Source organism: Eleginops maclovinus, chromosome 18 (genome assembly GCF_036324505.1).
Source record: "Eleginops maclovinus isolate JMC-PN-2008 ecotype Puerto Natales chromosome 18, JC_Emac_rtc_rv5, whole genome shotgun sequence".
NCBI classification, from domain to species: domain Eukaryota; kingdom Metazoa; phylum Chordata; class Actinopteri; order Perciformes; family Eleginopidae; genus Eleginops; species Eleginops maclovinus.
This window is the reverse complement of record NC_086366.1, coordinates 4,409,501-4,431,481: the sequence shown is the minus strand read 5'-3', so window position 1 is coordinate 4,431,481 and position 21,981 is coordinate 4,409,501. Positions and strand designations below refer to the sequence as shown.

At 39.9% G+C, this 21,981-nt stretch overlaps 2 protein-coding genes across 3 annotated transcripts in view; one reads left to right on the top strand and one right to left on the bottom strand.

The window, feature by feature from the left end:
- The first annotated feature begins 418 nt into the window (after nt 1-418).
- daw1 (dynein assembly factor with WDR repeat domains 1) lies at nt 419-14,416 on the top strand. Its single transcript, XM_063907321.1, has 13 exons — nt 419-498; nt 717-789; nt 1,773-1,917; nt 2,615-2,673; nt 2,756-2,878; nt 2,969-3,068; nt 3,860-3,967; nt 4,419-4,525; nt 5,584-5,686; nt 6,230-6,344; nt 6,555-6,631; nt 13,450-13,612; nt 13,806-14,416. The coding sequence occupies exons 1-13, from the start codon at nt 459-461 to the stop codon at nt 13,838-13,840; spliced, it is 1,248 nt and encodes a 415-aa protein (XP_063763391.1). The 5' UTR covers nt 419-458; the 3' UTR covers nt 13,841-14,416.
- Nucleotides 14,417-15,226: 810 nt separating this feature from the next.
- The window catches only part of sphkap (SPHK1 interactor, AKAP domain containing), a 129,576-nt gene continuing 122,821 nt past the window's right edge, over nt 15,227-21,981 (bottom strand). Inside the window, exons 8-12 of one of the 2 annotated variants that reach the window (XM_063906212.1) lie at nt 21,515-21,676; nt 17,820-17,903; nt 17,129-17,178; nt 16,406-16,578; nt 15,227-16,296 (exon numbers count right to left, since the gene is read on the bottom strand). In XM_063906212.1, coding sequence (XP_063762282.1) covers nt 16,144-16,296; nt 16,406-16,578; nt 17,129-17,178; nt 17,820-17,903; nt 21,515-21,676 — 622 coding nt within the window. In that variant the 3' untranslated portion in view covers nt 15,227-16,143. The remainder of the gene's footprint in view (nt 16,297-16,405; nt 16,579-17,128; nt 17,179-17,819; nt 17,904-21,514; nt 21,677-21,981) is intronic. The other variant, XM_063906213.1, reaches the window with a different exon arrangement.

Below are 21,981 nucleotides of genomic sequence, written 5' to 3'. Positions count from 1 at the left end.
ACTGAGTTTAGAAATGAGATGATTCCCTGACCTTCTGCAGCATAATGGTTTTGATCATTAATAGGCTATTATTAGTAAGTGATTACCCAAGTTTCTTATTATACACTTGTACAAATAGAATACAAAACAAATGTAGTTTGTTGGGATTCGTCTATACTCACTATGGCATGAGAAATTAATAGCAAAATGCGGTTTATTTCTTGCATAGCCTATTATTTCTTACTTATTTAAGCATGAAACAACTCTGCCCAAAACAATCTGAAATGCACAGGCTCTTAAGCCTTATACGTGGCTCCACTTCAATTTCAATTCACATATTTTCTCATTTTTAAAGCCTGGTTATTTGATTTAGCCAACTTCTGCAGCTACGCATGTTTGAACTGCGCATGCGTAGCGAGTGCTGTGGTCTGTGGCCATAGCAACGGTTTGTTGATAGTACGGTAACGTGAAGAGGCAAGATGAAACTCAAGCGGTTCCTTCTCAGATATTATCCTCCAGGTAAAAACAATTATTTAATGTGTCTTATTCCTAACGTAAGTTCTTTTAATGAGGGCAATATGCCACTGTTATAAGAGGATTTTTTAAAAACTTGCAATCTAAAACCCATTATGTGGACTAGCTGTGTTAGCAATGATGCTAGCTCAAGTCAATGATAGTGAATTCATTCAGCCGAAGTGATTGACCTTTCCTGGGTTGAGTCATTTCTCTTCTTGCAGGAATAATCTTGGAATATGAGAAAGGAGGATGTTTGAGGACCAAATCCATCGACCTTTTGGATTTGACTCCAGGGTGAGTGAGTTGTGTCCATGAAGTTAACCAACTAACCTCACATTGGTTTACTAAGTGTGCGATGCCATTATACCCGCCTGTAGGGGGTTGTTTAATCCTCAAGAATACTATGATTCTAACAAAACTAGTCAGACATATCTCCTTAAATGTGAACTCAGCTCTCCATGAGGGGTCAGTCATCGGGTTTAATACCCAAAACACTTGCTAACATTATTAAATTCATTAGTTTCACGTTGGATATTCCACATTAACCACATGGTTTCACTTAGGGACCATCACCAAATTACTGTTTGTATAACACCATGATCAATACCTGCATGCCTACATTATCTTATGACAAATGAGGCACATCTTTTGTTTTCCTTTATTTTACAAACAATATTTCAAGATTAGATTCATTTTAAATAGCTTCCATGTCACCTCGTGAGTTAAAGTCCGGACCAGATATTATTATTTCCCTGGACAAGTAGGGCACCCCTCTTTTTAAAAGGATTTTACTCCACCTCCTTTTTTATATGAATAATTTAAATAAATCAGTAATTTTTGTACACATTTTTTTGAAAAGGTTGCAGGTCTTGTGACATATTGACTCCCAATTCCTACCAGATATTATTACTGTACTGGAAACATAAGACATACCTCTTTATGTTGGATTTAAATATACTTTCTATTTCATATTATTATTTCTGCTGTTTTTCTTGGATAATTTCCATGGCTTCCATATCATGTGACCTTATTTCTCCAAGTCTATGTAGCATTGTATTACTAAACTGGACAAGTAGGACATTGTTGTGAAAAGAATATATAACCTTGTTGCATTAAGGGTGACGTCATACATACTTTTAGTTTTTAACATTATCACCTCTAAGATTAACTGACATTTTTAGATTTTATGATTTCTTTCTCTTAAAATGATTCTTATGATCTAAAGGTTTTTTTGCTCAAGATAAAAAAACTGCTTAAAATTGCATTTCCACATGCAGGACAAACCCAGAGGAGTTGCTGGCAGAGATCCAGCAGTCGGAGCCTCTGATCACAGACTCTCGGGCTGATCAAGTCAAACAGCTGATCCTCAGACTGCAGCAGAAACAGGGCCAGCAGGACCACCACCGCTTCTGCTTCTTCAAGGTCAGACACCGGACTCATACTTACATTTACATCCATTATTAAATAAAACAAAACAGCGATATGAAGTCGCGATACAATGGATTTTCCTTCCCCTGAAGCCATTTTACTCTAGGGAGTTGACAATGACATTATGACATTTTTGGCCACAACTTGTCCCACTGAATTGACTTCTGTGAAAAGTTATGAGTACTAAAATGATCAGATGCTCCAAAGAGGCACTAGAGCGCAGCAGTGGTTTAGTTTTCTTATTACATGTAAGTTTTTTTAGGCCGAGTAAGCATGCCAACAATCTAAAATCATCATAACAGGTGCTTCATGAATAAGTGTCTTGAGGAATACACAAAACATAATTGGGAAGAGGTTAGGATTGGTGATGTTGCTGAAAGTCGTAGAAAATCTAAAACTATTGAGAAACTTTTCTGTACTGTAAGGACAGAAAGTTCTTCAAACCGGCAGAAGAAGGTCATCATTTTTAATTGGGCATATATGCTTTAAAATGTGCTGCACACTGTGTGTCTGTCTGCGCTCCTGTATGGTTTATTCCAATGCCATCAGCCTGACGGGGGACTGCTGATGAAAGTTAGCTTCATGTTGATTTATGTGCATTGTCCCTTCTTAAATAAATGAATGAAGTAGAAACAATTTTACCGTTGAGGTTTTATTTTTCAAATCTTTGTTGTCATCTCGTTTGTTGCAGGAGCTGAAGGCACACATCCTGCCGCTGACAAACGTTGCCTTCGACAAATCAGGGTCAAGGTGGGTTTATCTGCACCACCCAGAGCTCTTCAAGCAGGTAAACAGAAGTATTGTGTTTTTAGTTGTTTACTCTTCTCTGCAGGTTCATCACTGGGAGCTATGACAGGACGTGCAGAGTTTGGGACACAGACTCGGGCACCGAGCTGCACACTTTGGAGGGCCACAGAAACGTGGTGTATGCCATCACATTCAACAACCCCTACGGGTAATGAAGTGTGTCAGTAAAACTGTCGTAGCATCTGAGGAATTGTGCTCTGTTTGACTCTCTGTTTTGTTTTATCGTTCTGTAACTTAGAGACAAGATAGCCACCGGCTCTTTCGATAAGACGGCCAAGCTGTGGTGCGCTGAGACGGGGAAATGTTTTCACACCTTTCGAGGACACACTGCAGAAATAGTACGTATGACAATCTGTTTAAAGGAAATTATTAAATACTGATCGTTTCAATATTTAAATTCAATGCATTTGCTATAGGCTACTGCTTCAGTCAGCGTTTGTTTTTCTCCTCAAGTCCCTTTGGTACGGCTTTTATATTGCATGGTTTATGATTCATTGCTTCCGTAATAAATGGGTCTGCCAAAGACTTTTTTTGGCGTTGTAAACCAATGCAGAACTTTACACTGTACCAACACAGCAACGCAGTTTGATATTATTAAGGAAGTGTTGCAAGAAGTACTCAGATTATTTACTTCAGTAAAAGTACAGAAACTATTGTCTTAAATGACTCATTTACAAGTACGAAGTCCAGATATCCAAATCTTCCATAGTACAAGTACAAAGGTAATAGCCTCAAATATACTTAAAGTACTTATTCTGCAGAATGGCCAATTTCAGAATAATACAACGTGCAGCAGTATTAAGAGCTAAATGTACTTCAAGTACCAAAAGTAAAAGTACTCATAATGCAGAAATTGATCTTTCACATTATTATGGTTATTATACATGTTTTTGTACTTGTAAGAGCATTTCAGTATTGTAGTTTGTCGAGGTGGACCAAATTTAGATACTTGATCAGTACAGCACTGCATTACACCATATCAGCCTATCGTGTCTGAGTTTTATATAAAATCAGGGTAAGAAGAACAATATTTGCTTATATTTTATAAGTAAAAAGTGGCATTAAATAGAAAGTACAAATGTGTTGAGTACCATACTTTAGTGCATGTACTTTCCCTCCCTGTGTGTAGGTGTGCCTGGCTTTTAACCCCCAGAGTACGCTGCTTGCCACAGGCAGCATGGATGCCACCGCCAAGCTGTGGGACGTGGAGACGGGGGACGAGGTGGCCACGCTGACGGTGCGTAATATTGTCTTTACTCTTGCTCTTTGATGCTGGTATCCATCCTTTCATTATCAACGCACTGATTCACTGTTCATCCACTCCTAAAAGTTATTATCCCTAACTTGAGTGTTGTCGCCCCTGCTGATGGTAAGCCCCTTTTCTAGCCTACATATCCAGCCATTATATGGTAACAGCAAGTCTTTAATAAGGTCACTGAACACCCATTCTGGGGGGAGGGCAGCGAGGGCTCTTTGAAGTGCAGGCTGAACGTGATTGGCTGCCTCTGTCTCAGCTCTGTTCAGAGCACAGCGAATCAATCACGCTGACAGCAGTCTGTATGTTTATTTTAATACATAATATAGGGTTTGATGTGCGTTTTCATCGGCAGAGGAAGAGAAAGAGAGGGAGTTTATGAGAGAAGAGGAATGAGACGTGATGGATGATGCTTTGTGTTTATTTCACACAGGGTCACACTGCAGAGGTCCTCTCTCTGTGCTTCAACACGGTGGGAAATCAGCTGCTTACTGGATCCTTTGACCACACCGTCGCTATATGGGATGTTGCCTCAGGAAGGTCAGACAGTGATGACATGTTTTCTTATTTGCATTTTAAGAAATTATTCACAAAGCATACATAACAAACTATATACATCGAGGTGCACAAATGAGCTACATAACAGTTGACAAATCCAAAATGTAATAATAATGATAAAACAAATAAAAGAATGGATACAATACTAATACTCAGATATACATTAATTGTCAATTCTTTCCTCATGTTCCTTATACATCTTCATTATAGTGTTCTATACTTTACCCATTCTCCCCTCTTTCCTCAAAGATATGCGTTTGCTTTCTATAGTTGTTTTCATCCCTTCCATAGATTGAATTTACTAGGTTATTCCAATGTGAGTTTATTAAGTTATTATCTTTTAGCCAGTTCCGTTTAATTTGTTTAATTATGGCTATTCTTATCACAAGAAATATGTAGGAATCTCCCCTTTTAATTGCCTCTGGTGTGACGTATTTTAATTGCAGGCCCAGCTGTTAGCATCGTAAGGGCTCCCTCGACAAAAAACAATTGGATGTTTCCATTGGATTGGTGTCAAACCCACGTAAATAACACTTACAGGTTTTCTTCAGCAGGATAATGTGCACATTTCAACACCACGTATATACAATTTAAAGCGTAAATGCAATAGCCAGAAGCAAAAAGCTAACGTTAAACTATAAACACACTACATGACAGTCAAGGGACTTCACCGCTAAGCTAAAGGTGGCTAACGTTCAGTCGTCTCATTTAGACACTTGTTAGCCCCCGCCGTTCTTATGACATGTGGAAGATTCAGACATTCACCAGCGGAGTATTTACTGACGTATTGTATGTCGTAAGCTTGTTATAACCATAGGCATCTCACCAAAAACACGTAAAAAAAACACTGACTTCGAGACAAGGGAACTGGAAGTAGTAAAATGCTAACTCATTGGTGGGATTTAAGACTCATTCCTGCACCACTCTGTTGCAACCCATCAATTTCTGACTGTGTTTCACATGTTTACTGTACATTACATGCATACCAGCTATGGATTCTTCACACGAGTGTTTAATCGTGTAATTGCTGTTTTTTTCAGACGTGTCCACACTCTGATTGGTCACAGCGGGGAGATCAGCAATGTTCAGTTTAACTGGGACTGCTCCCTCATTGTCACCGGCTCCATGGACAAAACCTGCAAGGTGATCTATCACTGAGCTCTTCCAAATACAATCTGCCAAAAAGTATCTTACAGACTAGAATTATGTAAGCAATAGTTTGTTGATTATTTACAATTCAAGCTTTTGCACAACAAGGTATGTGCGATTCTCCCCCTCATCCATTTCCAATTTTCCCTCTCTTCCTCCTTCTTGTCTCTGATGTCTTAATCATGCCAGGATGAGTCAAGCTCTGACAAATTATCCACCCCACTGCATTCCTCCAGGGGGGCTGCTCTGAGAAAAAGCCACTTTATACATCAAACAGCTGCATGGAGACACATTTCATGAGTTTGATCAAGTGTGTGTGTGTGTGTGTGTGTGTGTGTGTGTGTGTGTGTGTGTGTGTGTGTGTGTGTGTGTGTGTGTGTGTGTGTGTGTGTGTGTGTGTGTGTGTGTGTGTGTGTGTGTGTGTGTGTGTGTGTGTGTGTGTGTGTGTGTGTGTGTGTGTGTGAGAGAGAGTTTGCTGCTTCCTGCCTTGTGTTTATGTATACTGATGTCACTGAGGGTTTTTGTTGTGTGTTGCAGTTGTGGGAGGCAGTCAGTGGGAAGTGTGTGGCCACGCTCGCTGGACACAAAGAGGAGGTGCTGGATGTGTGTTTTGATTTAAGCGGTCAGCTCGTTGCTACTGCCTCTGCTGATGGTGAGACCAGCAACACATTTACACCAAACTTTTCCACGTTTCTCTCCAGCAATTTTGTGTTGTTTTGATTACATGCCAATTGTAGTTTTCTTTATTTTTTCTGCCATACATCGTCCATGGTACCTTTTAATAGTTTGTCATGTAAACTTCAATTAAATGTCAAGTTTATTTCGACTAATACCCAGCGCCATACACGTGCCTGTCTTTCAGGTACAGCGCGAGTGTTCAGTGTCAACACACATCAGTGTCTCGTGACCCTAGAAGGCCATGATGGAGAGATCTCAAAGGTACTGTATATCCCATAATGGCTTCTCTGCTCCTGCCTGTGAAAAGTGATTTAATGTCACCAAAGAGAGTCTCACTTCATTTAGGGTTTTGTTTCAGTAGACTTGGTGCCACGATGTCGTTTAGTATTGAGTTTTTTTCTTATAGTGTGTTATTTTATGTGCATGTAAATGGTCTGCAAAGGCTAAAATCCCATCCCTTTATGTGATAGGCTAAGGGGTGGGACATCTCTAAGCTGTTCACCAATCACAACAGAATTGCACAGAGCAGACTGGGCTCTTGTTTCAGACGGAGGGGGAAAAGAGGTGCTGCAACACAGGCAGTATGAGAAAAATAAAGAGCTTTTTGAACATTAAAGCAAATAAACATGTCCCAGTAGAGACACAACGTACAAATATGAACCTAAAAAAGAGCATGATATGTCCTCTTTAATACAGAGTTAGTATTATTAGAACTGACACAGGGCACGACCTCATGTGTGTGGCTGCATCAGTCAGTAGCAGGTGTGATTTCGGTGTAACATTAACTCTTGCTGTCTAGCTACGTTCCCTCCGGCCAGTGATGTAAATAGAAACGTGCCTCTCCTTGCCTCGCTTACATGCGATCCAGTCTGATGCTGAAGGAGAGGGACAGGAGTTCAGGCTTCAGGCTGTGTTGTGTGTATTACTGTCACATAGGGAAAGTCTGCCCTAGGATATATAGTGCTGCTGATCTGACAAACAGGATCTATAGCTTCCAGGGTAGTTGATTTCTAAATCGCTTTACATGAGAAATTACAAATATCACCTGCCATACCTGAGGATGAGTTAGAATGGCCTGACCCTGTGTCGTTAGCCTCTGAACTCATGAAGTGATCGCATCTATAATAATAACTTTTATCCTGGTATAACATCCGCTGGCACCCAACACACTCTGGCATGAGGTGTGTATTGGACCCTGGGTGACCTTGCACTTTAATAGGAGTGATTTTGTTCCTTGCTCCACCTGCGTGTGTGTCCTGCAGGTTCTGGCTCCGAGGGTTTCTATGATTGAAGCCACCTCTGTTTACTGATACAGCAGGCAGAGGGCGGGATGGAGGATCATTCCAGAGGATTATGACACTAATCTCTGCCTAACAGAACACCTATTTCCCTCCCCTTCCTGCCTCTTATTCACGACCATGTTTTGTTATTTTGTTGGTCTCTCCTTCTACTTCACCTCTGAATGCCTTTAGTCTCACTTAAATTGCCTCAGTCACCTTACTGTCACTTCCCATTTTTATTCTGGGAAATATAAATGATTGTCTGTTGATGAAAAGACCAATTCTTTAGTCCTTAATGCATGTTTGTGCTTTACGCATATTCCACTCTATAAATTATATTATGACAGGAATTCACAGTACATTTAGTATTCAACTGTTTTGTTCCTTCCTATCTTAAACACTCCATTAGCTCCATTCTTGTCACTAAATCAAACCATAATGACAAGTTTGCACTTAATATTCATAATCCAGATGCCATATTTAAGTTAGTCTTAAAGAGGACATATGCTAATTTTCAGGTTCATAATTATATGTAGTGTCTCTCCTGGGACATGTCTCCATGCTTTAATGTTCAAAAAGCTCTTTATTTTTCTCATACTGCCTGTACTGAAGCACCTCTTTTCACCCTCTGTCTGAAACCATTGCCCAGTCTGCTCTGATTGGTTAGCTGGCCGCGACTGTTGTGATTGATCAACCGCTTAGAGATGTCCCGCCCCTTAGCCTATCACGTATAATGTGTTGGAGTGCTAGCCAATAGAAGCGCTAGTGTTTCATGTCACTATGTTCCAGAAGTAAACAAAGGATTCAATGGAGGCGTTTTTCTGGCAGTGGGGGGAGTGTGCGTAGAACAACTTCCTCTGGAGGGAACACAGGGATTTTAGCCTTTGCAGACCATTTACATGCACAAAAACCTACATGACACACTAGAGGAAAGGGAAACCTAGAAGATACAATTCCCAATGAGGCAATTTTTTTTTTAATAACTTACATTTTTATTAAGTTTTCACACACATAAGTAATACAGCAAACAAGGTACAAGTGAAGTAACACTAATAATAACACTAACACTGTCCAGGTTTTCACTAAACTACCTGCTATAGTTTAATAAACTCCCCTCTGGAAGGGTTATCCGGACAAGTACGGCGGATACAACTCGAGTCACTTTACGAAGTTTTATTGCGCACACATACACAATAAATTCACCCACTGATTAGCCCAACTGTTTCAGCTACACTAGCCCGTTGGTAACGTTAGTTACTTAGTGACATTTAGTTAGGTTGTAAACCTGCAATACAAACACAAAACAAAAGCCGAATTAACCAATGAAATTATACACTCGTTCATATTAACATTAATTCCTGATTTAACCTAGCTTAGCTTATAGTCACTCACCGACAAGGCGTACCAGTCCTGACCATCAATTGAATGAAAACAACAAAAGGGGAGGCACCTTGTGGCGAGTCATGCACACACAGGTCGGAAACCAATTATGATAACAAAATAAACCTTAATATAACATGAAAGATATTACAGCAATCAGTTACAGTAACCTGGTTTGATTACAATATAAATATAAACATAACTCTTCCTATCACTTATAAATATATATATATATATATATATATATAAAGCAATAGTTTCCTCTGCTGGAAAGTTCTACACACACACTGTCTGGAGATGTTCTACTATTCAGTCCACTGTTCCATTTAACATTCGTTCAGTTGGTGTCATGTCTCATATAAATGTTCCATTTTTCCCAGTTCTTTTCAAATACGTTCTCTTTGAGTCTCAACAGGTATGTCAATTTTTCCATAACAAGGATTTCCTGGACAATTTCCAACCACTGTTCCTGTTTTGGAGTATTTACATTGAGCCAGTTTCTTGTGACCGCTTTCTTACTTGCTGCGAGTAATACTTTAGTCAAGTACAGGTCTTCTTTCATTACAACCTCCTCAATATTCCCAAGATACATCACTGGACAAGTATTTGGGATTTCATATCCCAAGACATTTTTTACAACTGAGTTAACATTTTGCCAGTATATCCTCATTTGTATACAGTTCCAGAAGATGTGTGCATGGTCTGCCCCCTTGCTCCCACATAGTCTCCAGCAGTCTTGTTGTATAGCGAGTTGCCTAGATTTTATCTCAGGTGTTTCCAGCAGAGCTCCCTCCATATTAATGAGTTTGCTGATGTACACTGTGTCTCACACATGTGGTACCACTCCTCCTCTTGTATTTGGATTTTCAGTTCTGCTTCCCATTTAGCTTTTATATAAAGTGTTGATTCCCCCCTGCTCTCACCCATAGCTCGATAGAAAGCAGAGATGGGCCGAGACCCCTTCTGTCTGTATGAATCTATAATAATTCACCTTATTTATAGTTTCATTTGACCTTATCTCTTTTGTGAAATGATCTCTCAACTGCATGTATCTATAGAAGTCTTTGTTTTCGAGGCCGTATTTTGTCTTGAGTTCTTGGAAACTTAGAAATTCTCCACCCTCTGAAACTGTACATATTGCTGTCATACCTTTTTGTGCCCATTCTTTGAATGCTGGATCATATGTCCCTGGCTTAAACTTTGAATCATACGCGAACCACCTCAGAGTGCGTACATCCCTCTTAGGTTTGTATTTTTTTACTACAGCGCTCCATATTTGTAGTGTAAATAATACTATTGAGTTCATAGCATGTTTCAAAGCACCTATCAAATGTTCATCCCCCACCAATATCTGGGTTTGATAGCCCTGTACTTCCCTTTCCATTTCTTTCCATTTAGATTCATAGTCGGGTCTACACCAACAAACCAGATGTCTAAGTTGGGCTGCATAAAAATATTCTGTGAGGTTAGGCAAAGCCATCCCGCCCTTGCTTTTAGGTAGTTTGTTTTTTTACTATTCCAAATGAATCTAGAAATCATCTTGTTCCAGGTTATACATTTGTTTTGGGGGATATTAATTGGAATAGCTTGAAATAAATATAACAATTTAGGTAGAATATTCATTTTGACTATCTGTATTCTAGCACTGAAGTCTAACGGAAGGGTAGACCACCTTTCAATATCTTTTTGAATGCTTTTTTCAATTTCGCTATAATTGTTTTCAAACATGTCAGGAAGTGTTTTACTCAGAGTTACACCAAGATACTTCATTGATTTAGAATTCCATTTCAAATGATATGTATCTCTTATTTGTCGGGATGGAGAATAATTTAAGGTGAGAATTTGAGTTTTTGATATATTCAGTTTATACCCTGAATAGTTTTCATATGTTTCCAGTAGAGACATTAGGTGTGGGAAACATGTATCTGGTTGTTCAAGAAAAACAATGACATCATCCGCGAATAGGCCAATGATACGTTCTGTCCCCCCTACATTGACACCCTGTAGTTCCTCACTCTGCCTTATTGCCTGTGCTAAAGGCTCGACATATAAAGCAAAAAGAGTGGGGGACGGACAACAACCTTGTCTTGTCCCCCTCTCCAACTGAATTGTATTGGACAGGCTTCCGTTTACTCTGATCTTAGCTGTGGGATCTTGATAAATAGTTTTAATACATTGGATTACCTTTTCTTTGAAGCCATATCTCTTTAGTACCTCATACAAGAATAACCAACTAACACTATCGAATGCCTTTTCGGCATCCAAACTAACCAGAATTGTACTTGTGCCACTTTTTTGAGCGTTGTCCAGAATATGGAGAGTTCTTCTAATAAAACCAGTTTGATCTTCATCAATCAAATCTGGTATGAGGGCCTCAAGTCTTTTGCAAATAATTGATGTATATAGTTTGTAGTCTACATTTAAAAGTGAAATTGGCCTATAGTTTTTGCAGTCTTCTTTATCTTTGCCTTCTTTGGGTGGAACGGTAATAATTGCTTCCTTCCACGATGGAGGGGCCCCACCCTCGTTATGGGTCCAGTTAAAACAAGACAGAAGCAAAGGTCTTAGCTCCTTCTGAAAGGCCTTATACCATTCCGAAGGATACCCATCACTACCTGGTGATTTACTAGCCTTTAACCTACTAATTGCAGCTTCTAGCTCCTTAACTGTAAATTGTGACATAATTGTGTCATTCTGTGTCTCACCAATAGTTGGCAGGTCAAGTGTGTCAAGAAAACTTCTTACTGTCTTTTCATCAGCTGATAATGGTTTAGAGTAGAGTTTCTTGTAGTATTCTTCAAATATTCTTTCTATTTCATCTGGTTCGTGTGATAATTGGTTGGTTTAAGGGTTCTTTATTTTATGAATTGTGTTAATGGCCTGTTGTTTCCGCAGGCGTCTAGCTAAGAGTCTTGTTGCTTTTGGGCCTGATTCATACTGTAGTAGGTCTGCTTTACAAATCTTGCCCTCTTTTCTATATCTGTCCTGAGTATCTCATTTATCTCTTCCCTTATCTTCTGTATTTGTTGTAATACAGACGGATTTTCTGTATTTTTATGTTTCTTCTCCAGTTCTTCTACTTTGTGTTTATATATAGCTAGCCGAGCCTTTTTTTGTGATGTTGTCAAAGCGATTAGTTTCCCCCGAATAACTGCCTTCATACCGTCCCACAGTATTGCAGGGTTTACTTCCCCATTATCATTCTCTTCTATATACCTTTTTATTTATTTTCTTATCTGTTCCACATTTGCCTTATTGTTCAAGATGCCCAGATTTAGCCTCCATACAGTATTTATTTTCCTATTATTCAAGTGTATTGTCAAGCTAATCCCACTATGATCTGATATATCTGCCGCCCCGATTTTACACTCTGTGACCCTGTGAATTTCACTTGTATTAATTAAAAAGTAATCAATTCTGGAGTAAACAGAATGAGGTACTGAATAGTGTGTATAGTCCCTTTCTAGTGGGTGAAGTTCTCTCCACACATCGATTAGTCCCATTTCCCGGACTGATGCATCAATAAATTGGTTAGATGCTTCTTGCTTCTTTTTAGGCTTGTTGTGTCCAGGTTATGGTTCATGACCAATGAGGCAATTTTAATCAATGTAAGCCTTAATGTGTGGATTTGTTTGAGAAGATGAGTCAAATGTCTCAGATCTGCATTGTAGGGAAACGTTTTGAAAATAATGACTCCTTGAGGAACCGTACCAAAGAACATCAGGTTACATATCGTCCATCAAAAACACATTTGAAAAAACAAGCTATTTTAGTATGTAGGCTGCCACGTTTAATAATTTAGCCAATTTTTGTTGTGTTTACCCACTATTTAGGAAATGAGGTTAGAATTAGTATGTAATATGGAATTGGGACACAGCCTCAGTCTTGTGTATTTATAACTCGTGTTTTTTCCTGTTTTTCTGTTCTTGTCATCTCCTTTTCGATCTTCTATCTTTGTCAGCTTCCATTTCCTGTCCGGGGTCGCTCCTTTGTTCCCCGTTTATAGTTTTAATAAAAACATACTCTACTTTCATGGCCATCTAGAGCCAGCTTCTTTTAATCATCTCCTTCTTTACCTCACTAAGGGGAGAGAAAACCATTCAGGGAACGATAAACCAGAGCTCCAACACAATCAGCCTCAGCCATGATTTTCATAATACTCCACTGTTAAAAGCTCTCCACTAAAGGAGTGCCACTTGTGCTTTGATCCTCCTTAAGTATTTAAAGTTGAAAGACCCCTGTGGAATAATGTTGCTGATGTGGTAAAAGTGTTTCAAACTCACTCATGTTGTCCCTCCCACCGGGTCATTTCTACCACTTCTGGCATAACCTCTTCTTCAGCACTCACTCATCACTTATGTAGCACACACACACACACACGCTTCTGGGTTAGACTGACTATCCTGCTGCTGTGTGTAGATCTGTTTCAGCCCTCCGGGCAGCAGGCTCCTGACTGCCAGCTCCGACAAGACCGCTCGTCTCTGGGACGCTCGGTCTGGAGTCTGCCTGCAAGTCCTGGAGGGCCACACGGACGAGATCTTCTCCTGCGTCTTCAACTACGAGGGTGACACTATCATTACAGGTATATAACACTCACTGACACACACACACATTTTGCCCTGAGTTGCGCATGAAGTGCCTTTAGTGTAGTACGTCATAAACATTGAGCAGCTCATCGCCAGCCATCCCAAATCCTTAATTGCACATTTTAGATCCACGCCGTGCAGCTGTTTCCTTCTGTGCACCAATCTGTTGTTGTTTGTGCTCTCTTGCAGGCAGCAAGGATAACACATGCAGGATCTGGTACTGACCCTTCAGAGGCTCATCATATACCAGGATACAACACTCTGTTCAACATGTATACCTCTGTAAAACATTGTAATTCAAAATACATTTTACGATTAAAGTCTGTTTAAAAGCATCTGTGTAAGGTTAGAGTGGAAATACAAAGGACTGCTGCTTGAATGATTTAATGAAAAATAATGTGTCTGATGTTCCTCCTGTTACTCAATCTGTTTGAAGCGGCACTTGTTTCCTGACTATATTAGCCAAACAGTTTAATTACGTTGCTCATAAAATGTAATCAAACATAGCTGTATAAACTAAGGTTAACTAGTTTAAAATGTGAAAAATATGGTTTTAAAAAGTCAGGAGACAGTTAGCTTAGCGTAGCATAAAGAATATAAGCAGCTTCCCTTGTTTCCCAACTCCAGTAACTCAACAGCTTAATTACTTCCCTCACAAATTGTCATAAAATATAGTAGAATAAATATTTACCATTCCTAAACTAAGGTTTACTTCTTTCAAATTTGGAAAATATGCTTATGACACGATTACCTTAGCTAAGCATAGCATAACGACTAAGCAGCAGGGGGTGCACCCTCTATTCTGACATGCCTCTATTCTGACACAATTTTAGTACCGCCATTCCGACAGTCTACCCAGGCGCGTCGGGGCATCGTCTTTCTTTCATTTTGGTTTGTGTTTTGGTTTTGTGTTTGTCTTTTTAACATATACTTTTGTTTAAAATTCAGTTTATTTTGTATAATATAATATAGCCTATAGTTGCAATGGATGCACTGACTGGTTGGCACTCAATTTCCTTGTTGTCCGATTGCCCTGCATCTGATCTGCAAGGGAGTCGCTCAAAGAAAGTTAAAGCAAGCCATCGAGGCTGCTCCCAATTCTGCGGAGCTGTAGAGCGGAGCTGATGGGATGACGATGGAGAGACTTGGAGGAGCAGTGGCGGTGGATTCGGGAGGGCTATCAGAAGCATCCATGAGGGAGGAGGGGGGCCCTGCATGTCTGACAATGTCAACTACCACTCCGATTGCTTCCACTTCAGTGGAGCTATGCAGACCCAACGCACCATGTCGGAATGTTTTGAGTAAAGTGCCGCTACCAACATTTTGTTGGAGTAGTGGCATGTTTTTAAAAAAATGGAAATGCCGCTACTCTGACAATTAGACATCAATGTGGAGTAGAGGTATGTCGGACTACCAGCATGTAACCTCATCTCCTGACTTTAGCTTCTTCTTTAACAGACTAAGAAGACATTTCTGATAGCACCGTGCAATATCAAGTATTTATTCAGTAGCTTCAACACCTTTAGGATAACCACACAGCAGTTTATAATATAGATGTGTTATGGTTTCCTTTTTAGCTGAATATTACCAAATGATCGAGACAGCTCGTATTTCACGTCACACAAATTTATTGATGTCAAAAGATAAATACATTCAGTTCTACCGTGAGAGAGTTTACAGCTGAATTGTGTGCTTTATTTTTACCCAATGCTGATGTAACACTAAGTACCACTAAGTAGAGAAATAAACAGACCAAATGCACATACAAATTCAACATTACAAACCTCACTCTGTCTTCACGACATAGTAAAAGCTAAAGAGAGCGGTCCACTCCTCCAAGGTGCAGCAGTTCCAAAATCTACAGTATATACAGGACAGCTATCCAAAATAACCAGTTCTCAACGTGATAACAGACTTACCAAGAACCGAGTCTCACAACAGAGGTGGAATGTCAGCTGATGAACACAACGAAGATATGGGCATTTTGCTTAGTTTAAGAAAAAAGTGCAATTCTAGGTGGCTTACAAAGAAACTGAAAGCTTCTTATGGGCTTCTCCAGCCTCTTTTACAAAGTACTTGTGATACAAAATATTGAGTTACGGGGAAATTTTAACCTGATTTTTCTTCCTTCTATTGATATTCTCTGTGTTCATTTGGAATAAATAAATACATATTGTTTGTTTGTGAGAATCTGTAAATATATATTTATACTGTGTGTATATATATATGTATAATCTGGAGCAGTTAAAACCTGCTGACTATAATCTCTTGAATGTTTTTCGTTCCCCTCAGGAATGTTTAACCCTTACACCTACAGTTTGTGATTGTGTGTTTCTCACTAGAGAGGTGAATCTGAAAACCAAAAACATACTTTTATTAAAGGGAAACTGGTCCATTTATGGCTGCGAAAAGACAAACAACACCATGAAGAGTATTTCTCAAGTATGCTGATCGCGTTGCGCCTTCAGCTTGAGTCAGGAACATGTTTCAGCGAATGAGTGTCTCTTTCTGTTTGCTGTATGAGGAGCTACAGGGTCTCCAACAGCCAATCAAAGAGGCTGGACAGAGCACAGCCCTCCTCTTCCTTTTTCTCATGAAGCTTACAGAACTGGACCACAGCACTGAACAGGTCCGTAACACGCCACGACTTCTGAGACATCAGGTGGACCACCCTCTGGAACTGAGAGATGACACACACACATTGAACACTATAAATACATGACTCTTTTCTCTTCTTTTTTGACATGCTGTACCATGACTTTTTGCACAACATTTGACACTTTGCTTACCTTTGCAACCCTCGTCTCTTTGGACTTCCTGAAGTAGAGCACAGGCAGGCCCAGCTCGGAAGCGGCGATCCACTGCAGCGCCATCCTGAGCTCAGAGTCCATGCAGCCAGGATCCAGGTCGCAGTTCACCACCAGCAGCACCCTGTCGCCTCCTGCCCTCGCTGAGCTGCTCTCTGAAACATCCAAAAGGGACAGGAATGCGCAACTGTTTTTATTTTGTTCTGTGCTTTCCTTTTGTAGAATAAAAGGACCACAACTGCGTTTGTGCAACAAAGAGAGCATCCGTACATAACAAACCTTGCATGATAACGTTGTTGTCTTCACCATCAAAGCACCGTCATTATTTTTCTACACTTGCTCGGACATCAAATGCTAACATGCTAACCTTTGCATGCAATCAAACATCATGTTCATCCTGATAAAACAGTAATATCCAGGGCTCAGTTCTCCTTCCAGTTAATCATTGTTGGATTGTTAGACATAAAAGAAAGATGAACTCTGTGTCGAGACACTTCAGGAGCTATGGTCCCTTTTCAATGATGGATGAACTGATCTTTAATTCAGAGAATCGCCTCTGATCAAGTGCAAACACATCCAGCACATGCGGTTCCTCCAGACACTCAACAGCTTCTGGTTAGCGGAGGGGCTGAAGCTTAAAAAGGAGGTGAATGAATAAGACGTTGATAGCATTGAGAGGACATCATTTTCCAAATATATACTTACCAAAGATGTTATCCTTTGTTGCTGCCAGATGTCCTCTCACTGTCTCCTCACTATGATGGAAACATACCAATTAAAAAGTTACACTAGCATACAGGCTAGGAATAGTTCAATATTTTGGAAGCTTATTCACTTCCTTGACAAGTGTTAAACGATAGAAATGACACCACTGTTGTGTCTCTACGGTCAACAAAAAGACTACAACCAAAGCTAGTTAGCTTATCTTAGCGTACAGACTGGAAACAGGGGGAAAAGCTAGCCTGTCTCCGTCTGAAGCTAACAAAATCTGCCTTTAATTTAATCCATACTGATATTAATACTGACCTTGTGTTTCTTTTATAAAATTGTGAATTTTGACATGTTGGTGGAGACTCCAAATAAGCCCAGTGGGTTTTTGTAATGTAAAAACTGCAATTTGTGGTTGTTTAAGAGAGGTATATTAGACCAAACTCACAGCAAAATAGCATATAAGCAAGTCTCCGAAAATGTATTTTGCTATTTACTTTTCCCTTAATGTAGGGAAACCTTAATACACTGCTAAACATGTATTATAATGTAAAAGTTGAAATTGATATATGGAAAGGAAGAAATATAGCAGAACGGAGAAGCTTCATGTCACATATTTCCTGTCGTTATGGCTATCAGCGAGACATATTAATGAGACATATTTCTCATTTCGGCTTGTGGCAGTTACCTGATTACTGTGCTCTGAGTGGGCACGTCAGAGAAAGCGTCCAGGTCTGCCAGGCCCAGGCTAGACGCACTGCTGGTTCCGTTCCTGTTAACCAATAAAAAAATATATAACCGAGCGTGATGAGCATGTCAATCCTCAGACATGATCACATTGCTTGTGACGAGAACAAAAACCAGGAGCAGCGATGCAGGTCATGTTAGTTATTAGCTGGTGATTAACATTAACATAGAAATAGCTGCAGAGGGATTGGACGCTCCAGGTGGGAGAGCTGTGGGATTTTAGTCCAGCAGCAAGCCTGTCTGAATATGAGGATGAGGAGATCGGGGGATAGTTTAGTCCTTAGGTCACAATATGGATCTGGCAATGGGGTGATTTAAAGTAGACAGGTACATGGAGAGGTTGCAGAGAGCAGTGAGGGTTATGGTGGTGCAGACAGCTACACTGTAAAAAAAGGAAATTACAGTTGTTGTACTTACACACAATTTTATTGTAAGCTAATTCAGAAATACAATTTTGTCATCTAACAAATAAATTTATGTTTGCCCAACTCAATATTCTCAGAATTTGGTCAACAAGGAAATTTGATTCACCAAAACAAGATTTTTTGTTTCCCTCAACTTTCTAACAAGATTAGAAAGATTCTAACACAAAAAATTAAGTTTCCTCAACTGTATGTTCATGGACACGCCTACTACGGGGTTTCCTTCCTGTCTCCATGGACATACACAGGTCTCCACGAGTCGACCGTTCTGACCATTTTCCCTCGAAGTTGAGAGGATTGCCAGACGTGAGATTCATATCAGGTAATTATTGTTATTTCTCTAAAATATGACTTAATAGAATGCGTAAGGCAAATAATTGAAGATAGATTTGGTCGCTGAACTAACCAGCGTCGTATATTTAATGTATTTCAACCAAATTAGCAAAGTTATTAGCTGATTTTAGTTTGCTAACTTAATGCTAATTTTTGAACGTGATGTTCTATGCACAGTCAGTAGCAGCAAATTGCTAAAATATTCAACTTAATTGAATGTACTCTATACACATGTTGTATAAGGACCGCGTGTGTTGCAGAAAGAACTGTCTGCTTAACAATCAAGCAGTAGTAGCTAGCGATAGCGACAGTAGCGCTAACATTGGTTGTAGAGGGAGAGTTAGAGTTTGTGCCCTTGTGTCTTAACTGAAGTAGAGGGAGAAGTAGCACGAGGCTAGGCGAGGCTAGTTTGTGGGGTAACCTACATACAGGGCATTCGTAAATTGTCACTCCGAGCACATTCTGAAACTTTTTAACCGTTCGAAACACTTCCCAGAAAGACAGTATTTCACCAGTCTCATGATACTGTCAAATCCATAGACTGTATATCGGTTAAAACGTTTCAGAGTGTGCTCGGAGTGGCAATTTACGAACGCACCCATAGACTTATATATTGACTGATATATTTTTTCTCTCGCATTAATGAATGCTGCTGTGGTTTTGAATTTACTGGTTTACTTTTAATTTGACTGTTCAGTAATTCATGGAAAATAAATATCTAAACTTAAAATTGCTAAAATATTCAACTTAATTGAATGTACTCCATACACATGTTGCATAAGGACCGCGTGTGTTGCAGAAAGAACCATGTGATGTCTGCTTAACAATCAAGCAGTAGTAGCTAGTGATAGCGACAGTAGCGCTAACATTGGTTGTGGAGGGAGCAGTAGCACGAGGATAGGCAAGGGCTAGGTTGTGGGGTAACCTACATACAGGGCATTCAGTACTAATATATAGACTTATATATTGACTGATATATTTTTTCTCTGCTGTGGTTTTGAATTTACTGGTTTACTTTTAATTGGACTGTTCAGTCATTTATGGAAAATGAATATCTAAACATAATCTGCACTTGAATAATTTATGCACCTGTATGAAGTCCTTAATGACTGATTGCTTCAATAGTTATTTAAGGCAATTAAGGATTAGTTAAGAATTTGAAACAATGCCTATGCTTTAAGCAAGATTTATTCTAATGATTTGTGTATGATTCTGTTTCAGGAAGGGAGTTCATGCAGTGCAAATTGTGCAAGTTTTCTAGCTCCTCGCAGGACGTCCTTTTGAAGCACTGTCGCCTTCATCACGGTCACGGAAAAGGTGCACATTGGCCTTGCATTTACACAGATTGTGTGTGTGTTCAAAACTTCTGGCGCATTAAGGTCACACTTATCAAGATCACACACAGCAACTGTCTTTATCAGAGTATTGGACAGTTATAGCCTACACCACCTCTTACACACACACACACACACACACACACACACACACACACACACACACACAAACACAAGGAGACTCCCTTTCACATCATTGTTCCAGCAGCCCATTGATGTTGGAAAAATAAAAACAAATTGTATTCAATTAATTTGTTGTGTGTTGAATGATGGGGAGTGGTGAGGGGGATTGGTAGAACTAAAACAACTGAGTTGGTAGAACTCCTGGAATCTATATGTAAAACTCATAAAACTGTGTTGGTAGAACTCAGAGCTTAAAAGTGAAACTCAAAAAACTGAGTTGGTAGAACTCGGAGCTTAAAGGTGAAACTCAAAAAACTGAGTTGGTAGAACTCAGAGCTTAAAGGTGAAACTCAAAAAACTGTGTTGGTAGAACTCAGAGCATAAAGGTGAAACTCAAAAAACTGTGTTGGTAGAACTCAATATTAACATGTAAAACTCAAAAGCCTTTGTTTGTAGAACTCAAAATTTCTATGCAACACTCCAAAAACTTGAGTTGGCAGAACTTAAAAATCTTTGTACACTCAACCACAGTGAATTTAAGTTAAGAAAACTCAAAAAACCAAATGCATCACGTTGCCTAGAAAATCTATGTTCTGTCAACCGTTTTTTTTTTACAGTGTACTAGAGCAGCTTATAACAGCAAAAAGCAAGAATTATATATCATGACTCCCCTTTCCTGTCTTTTGAAATACAGTAAATGTATTTAAATGATACTTACTATATCATTTGGTTCATAATCACGACGTACAGGTTTTTAAAGGGGACATATAATGAAAAACTCAGTCTTATTGCTGCTTTTAGACTGCATCGTGAGCCACAAATGTTGAAACTGGGAGTGTTTTTGGCTCTCAACAGTTCTCATTATACATCCATGTTTAAGACGGAGGGTGATCATCGGTATATTCAGACAGAAATAATCATTTTTGTTGCATTAAAGCATGTAAACATTTTCTAGTAGAAACTGAAAACACATGTGGGATGCTGAAAAAGAGCATATGTCCCCTTTAAGGTCAAGAGCAAAACGGAAGTTCTTAGTTTGTGTCAACTAGCAAGCGCAGAGCAGCGACTGAAAGTAGAAAATGTTGGTGTAGCTAACACGAATGAGAGTTTGATGAAGCAGAGAATGTTGTAGCAAATGTTCTGAACTAGAGATGTGAGAGGTCACAGCCCTGCACCACGGCAGGAAGTTGTGCGTGGGGTGGAGGCAGGGTCCAGCCCCAGACGGTATGCGAGCTATGGAGAGGGCTTTGTGGAGAGAGCTCTCTGCCATACACCGCCTCAGCAGGCGTGGATATTGCAGCAGCGAGGGGGGGGGGGGGGCGGGATAGATTGGCGTAGGAGAGCACAGGTGTCAGTAGCGATGGGCCAATGAGAGTGGGGTGAGGGTGGGAGCAGCAGCGTATACGGGAGCAACGGTTACTGACCCCTCGCTCAGCTGGATAAAACTACTGGTCTCCTCTTGGGGGTCATCCTCGGGGGTAATATGGGACCAGCTCCCCATGCTCTCTTCACTGCTAGCACTCATTGAACGCTTGTCGCTCTTCACTACTTCAGCCCCCGCCACAGCTGGCCTGTCCCTCTCACTGCTGGGGAGAGCAAACCGCAACAGGGTGGGATTGACTATCCAATTGTTCTGCACAGTTCCTTCTGCAATGACTGGTTACTTTGTCTGTTCTCACTCATGCTGCCACTGAGTAAACACTGAGTTCTCTAAAAATGCATTTTAAGATTTGTCTCAAAAAATAAACATACAATAAATCTCAGTAGTCTCATTTCAAGTTCCAAAGGTTTGTCATTGTTTACCTAAGGCTAATTCATTTCAATATCTTCAATCCATCAGCAGACTGCACTCGCAAGTGGCACTAGATTTTCTCCAGAAACGGATTAAATT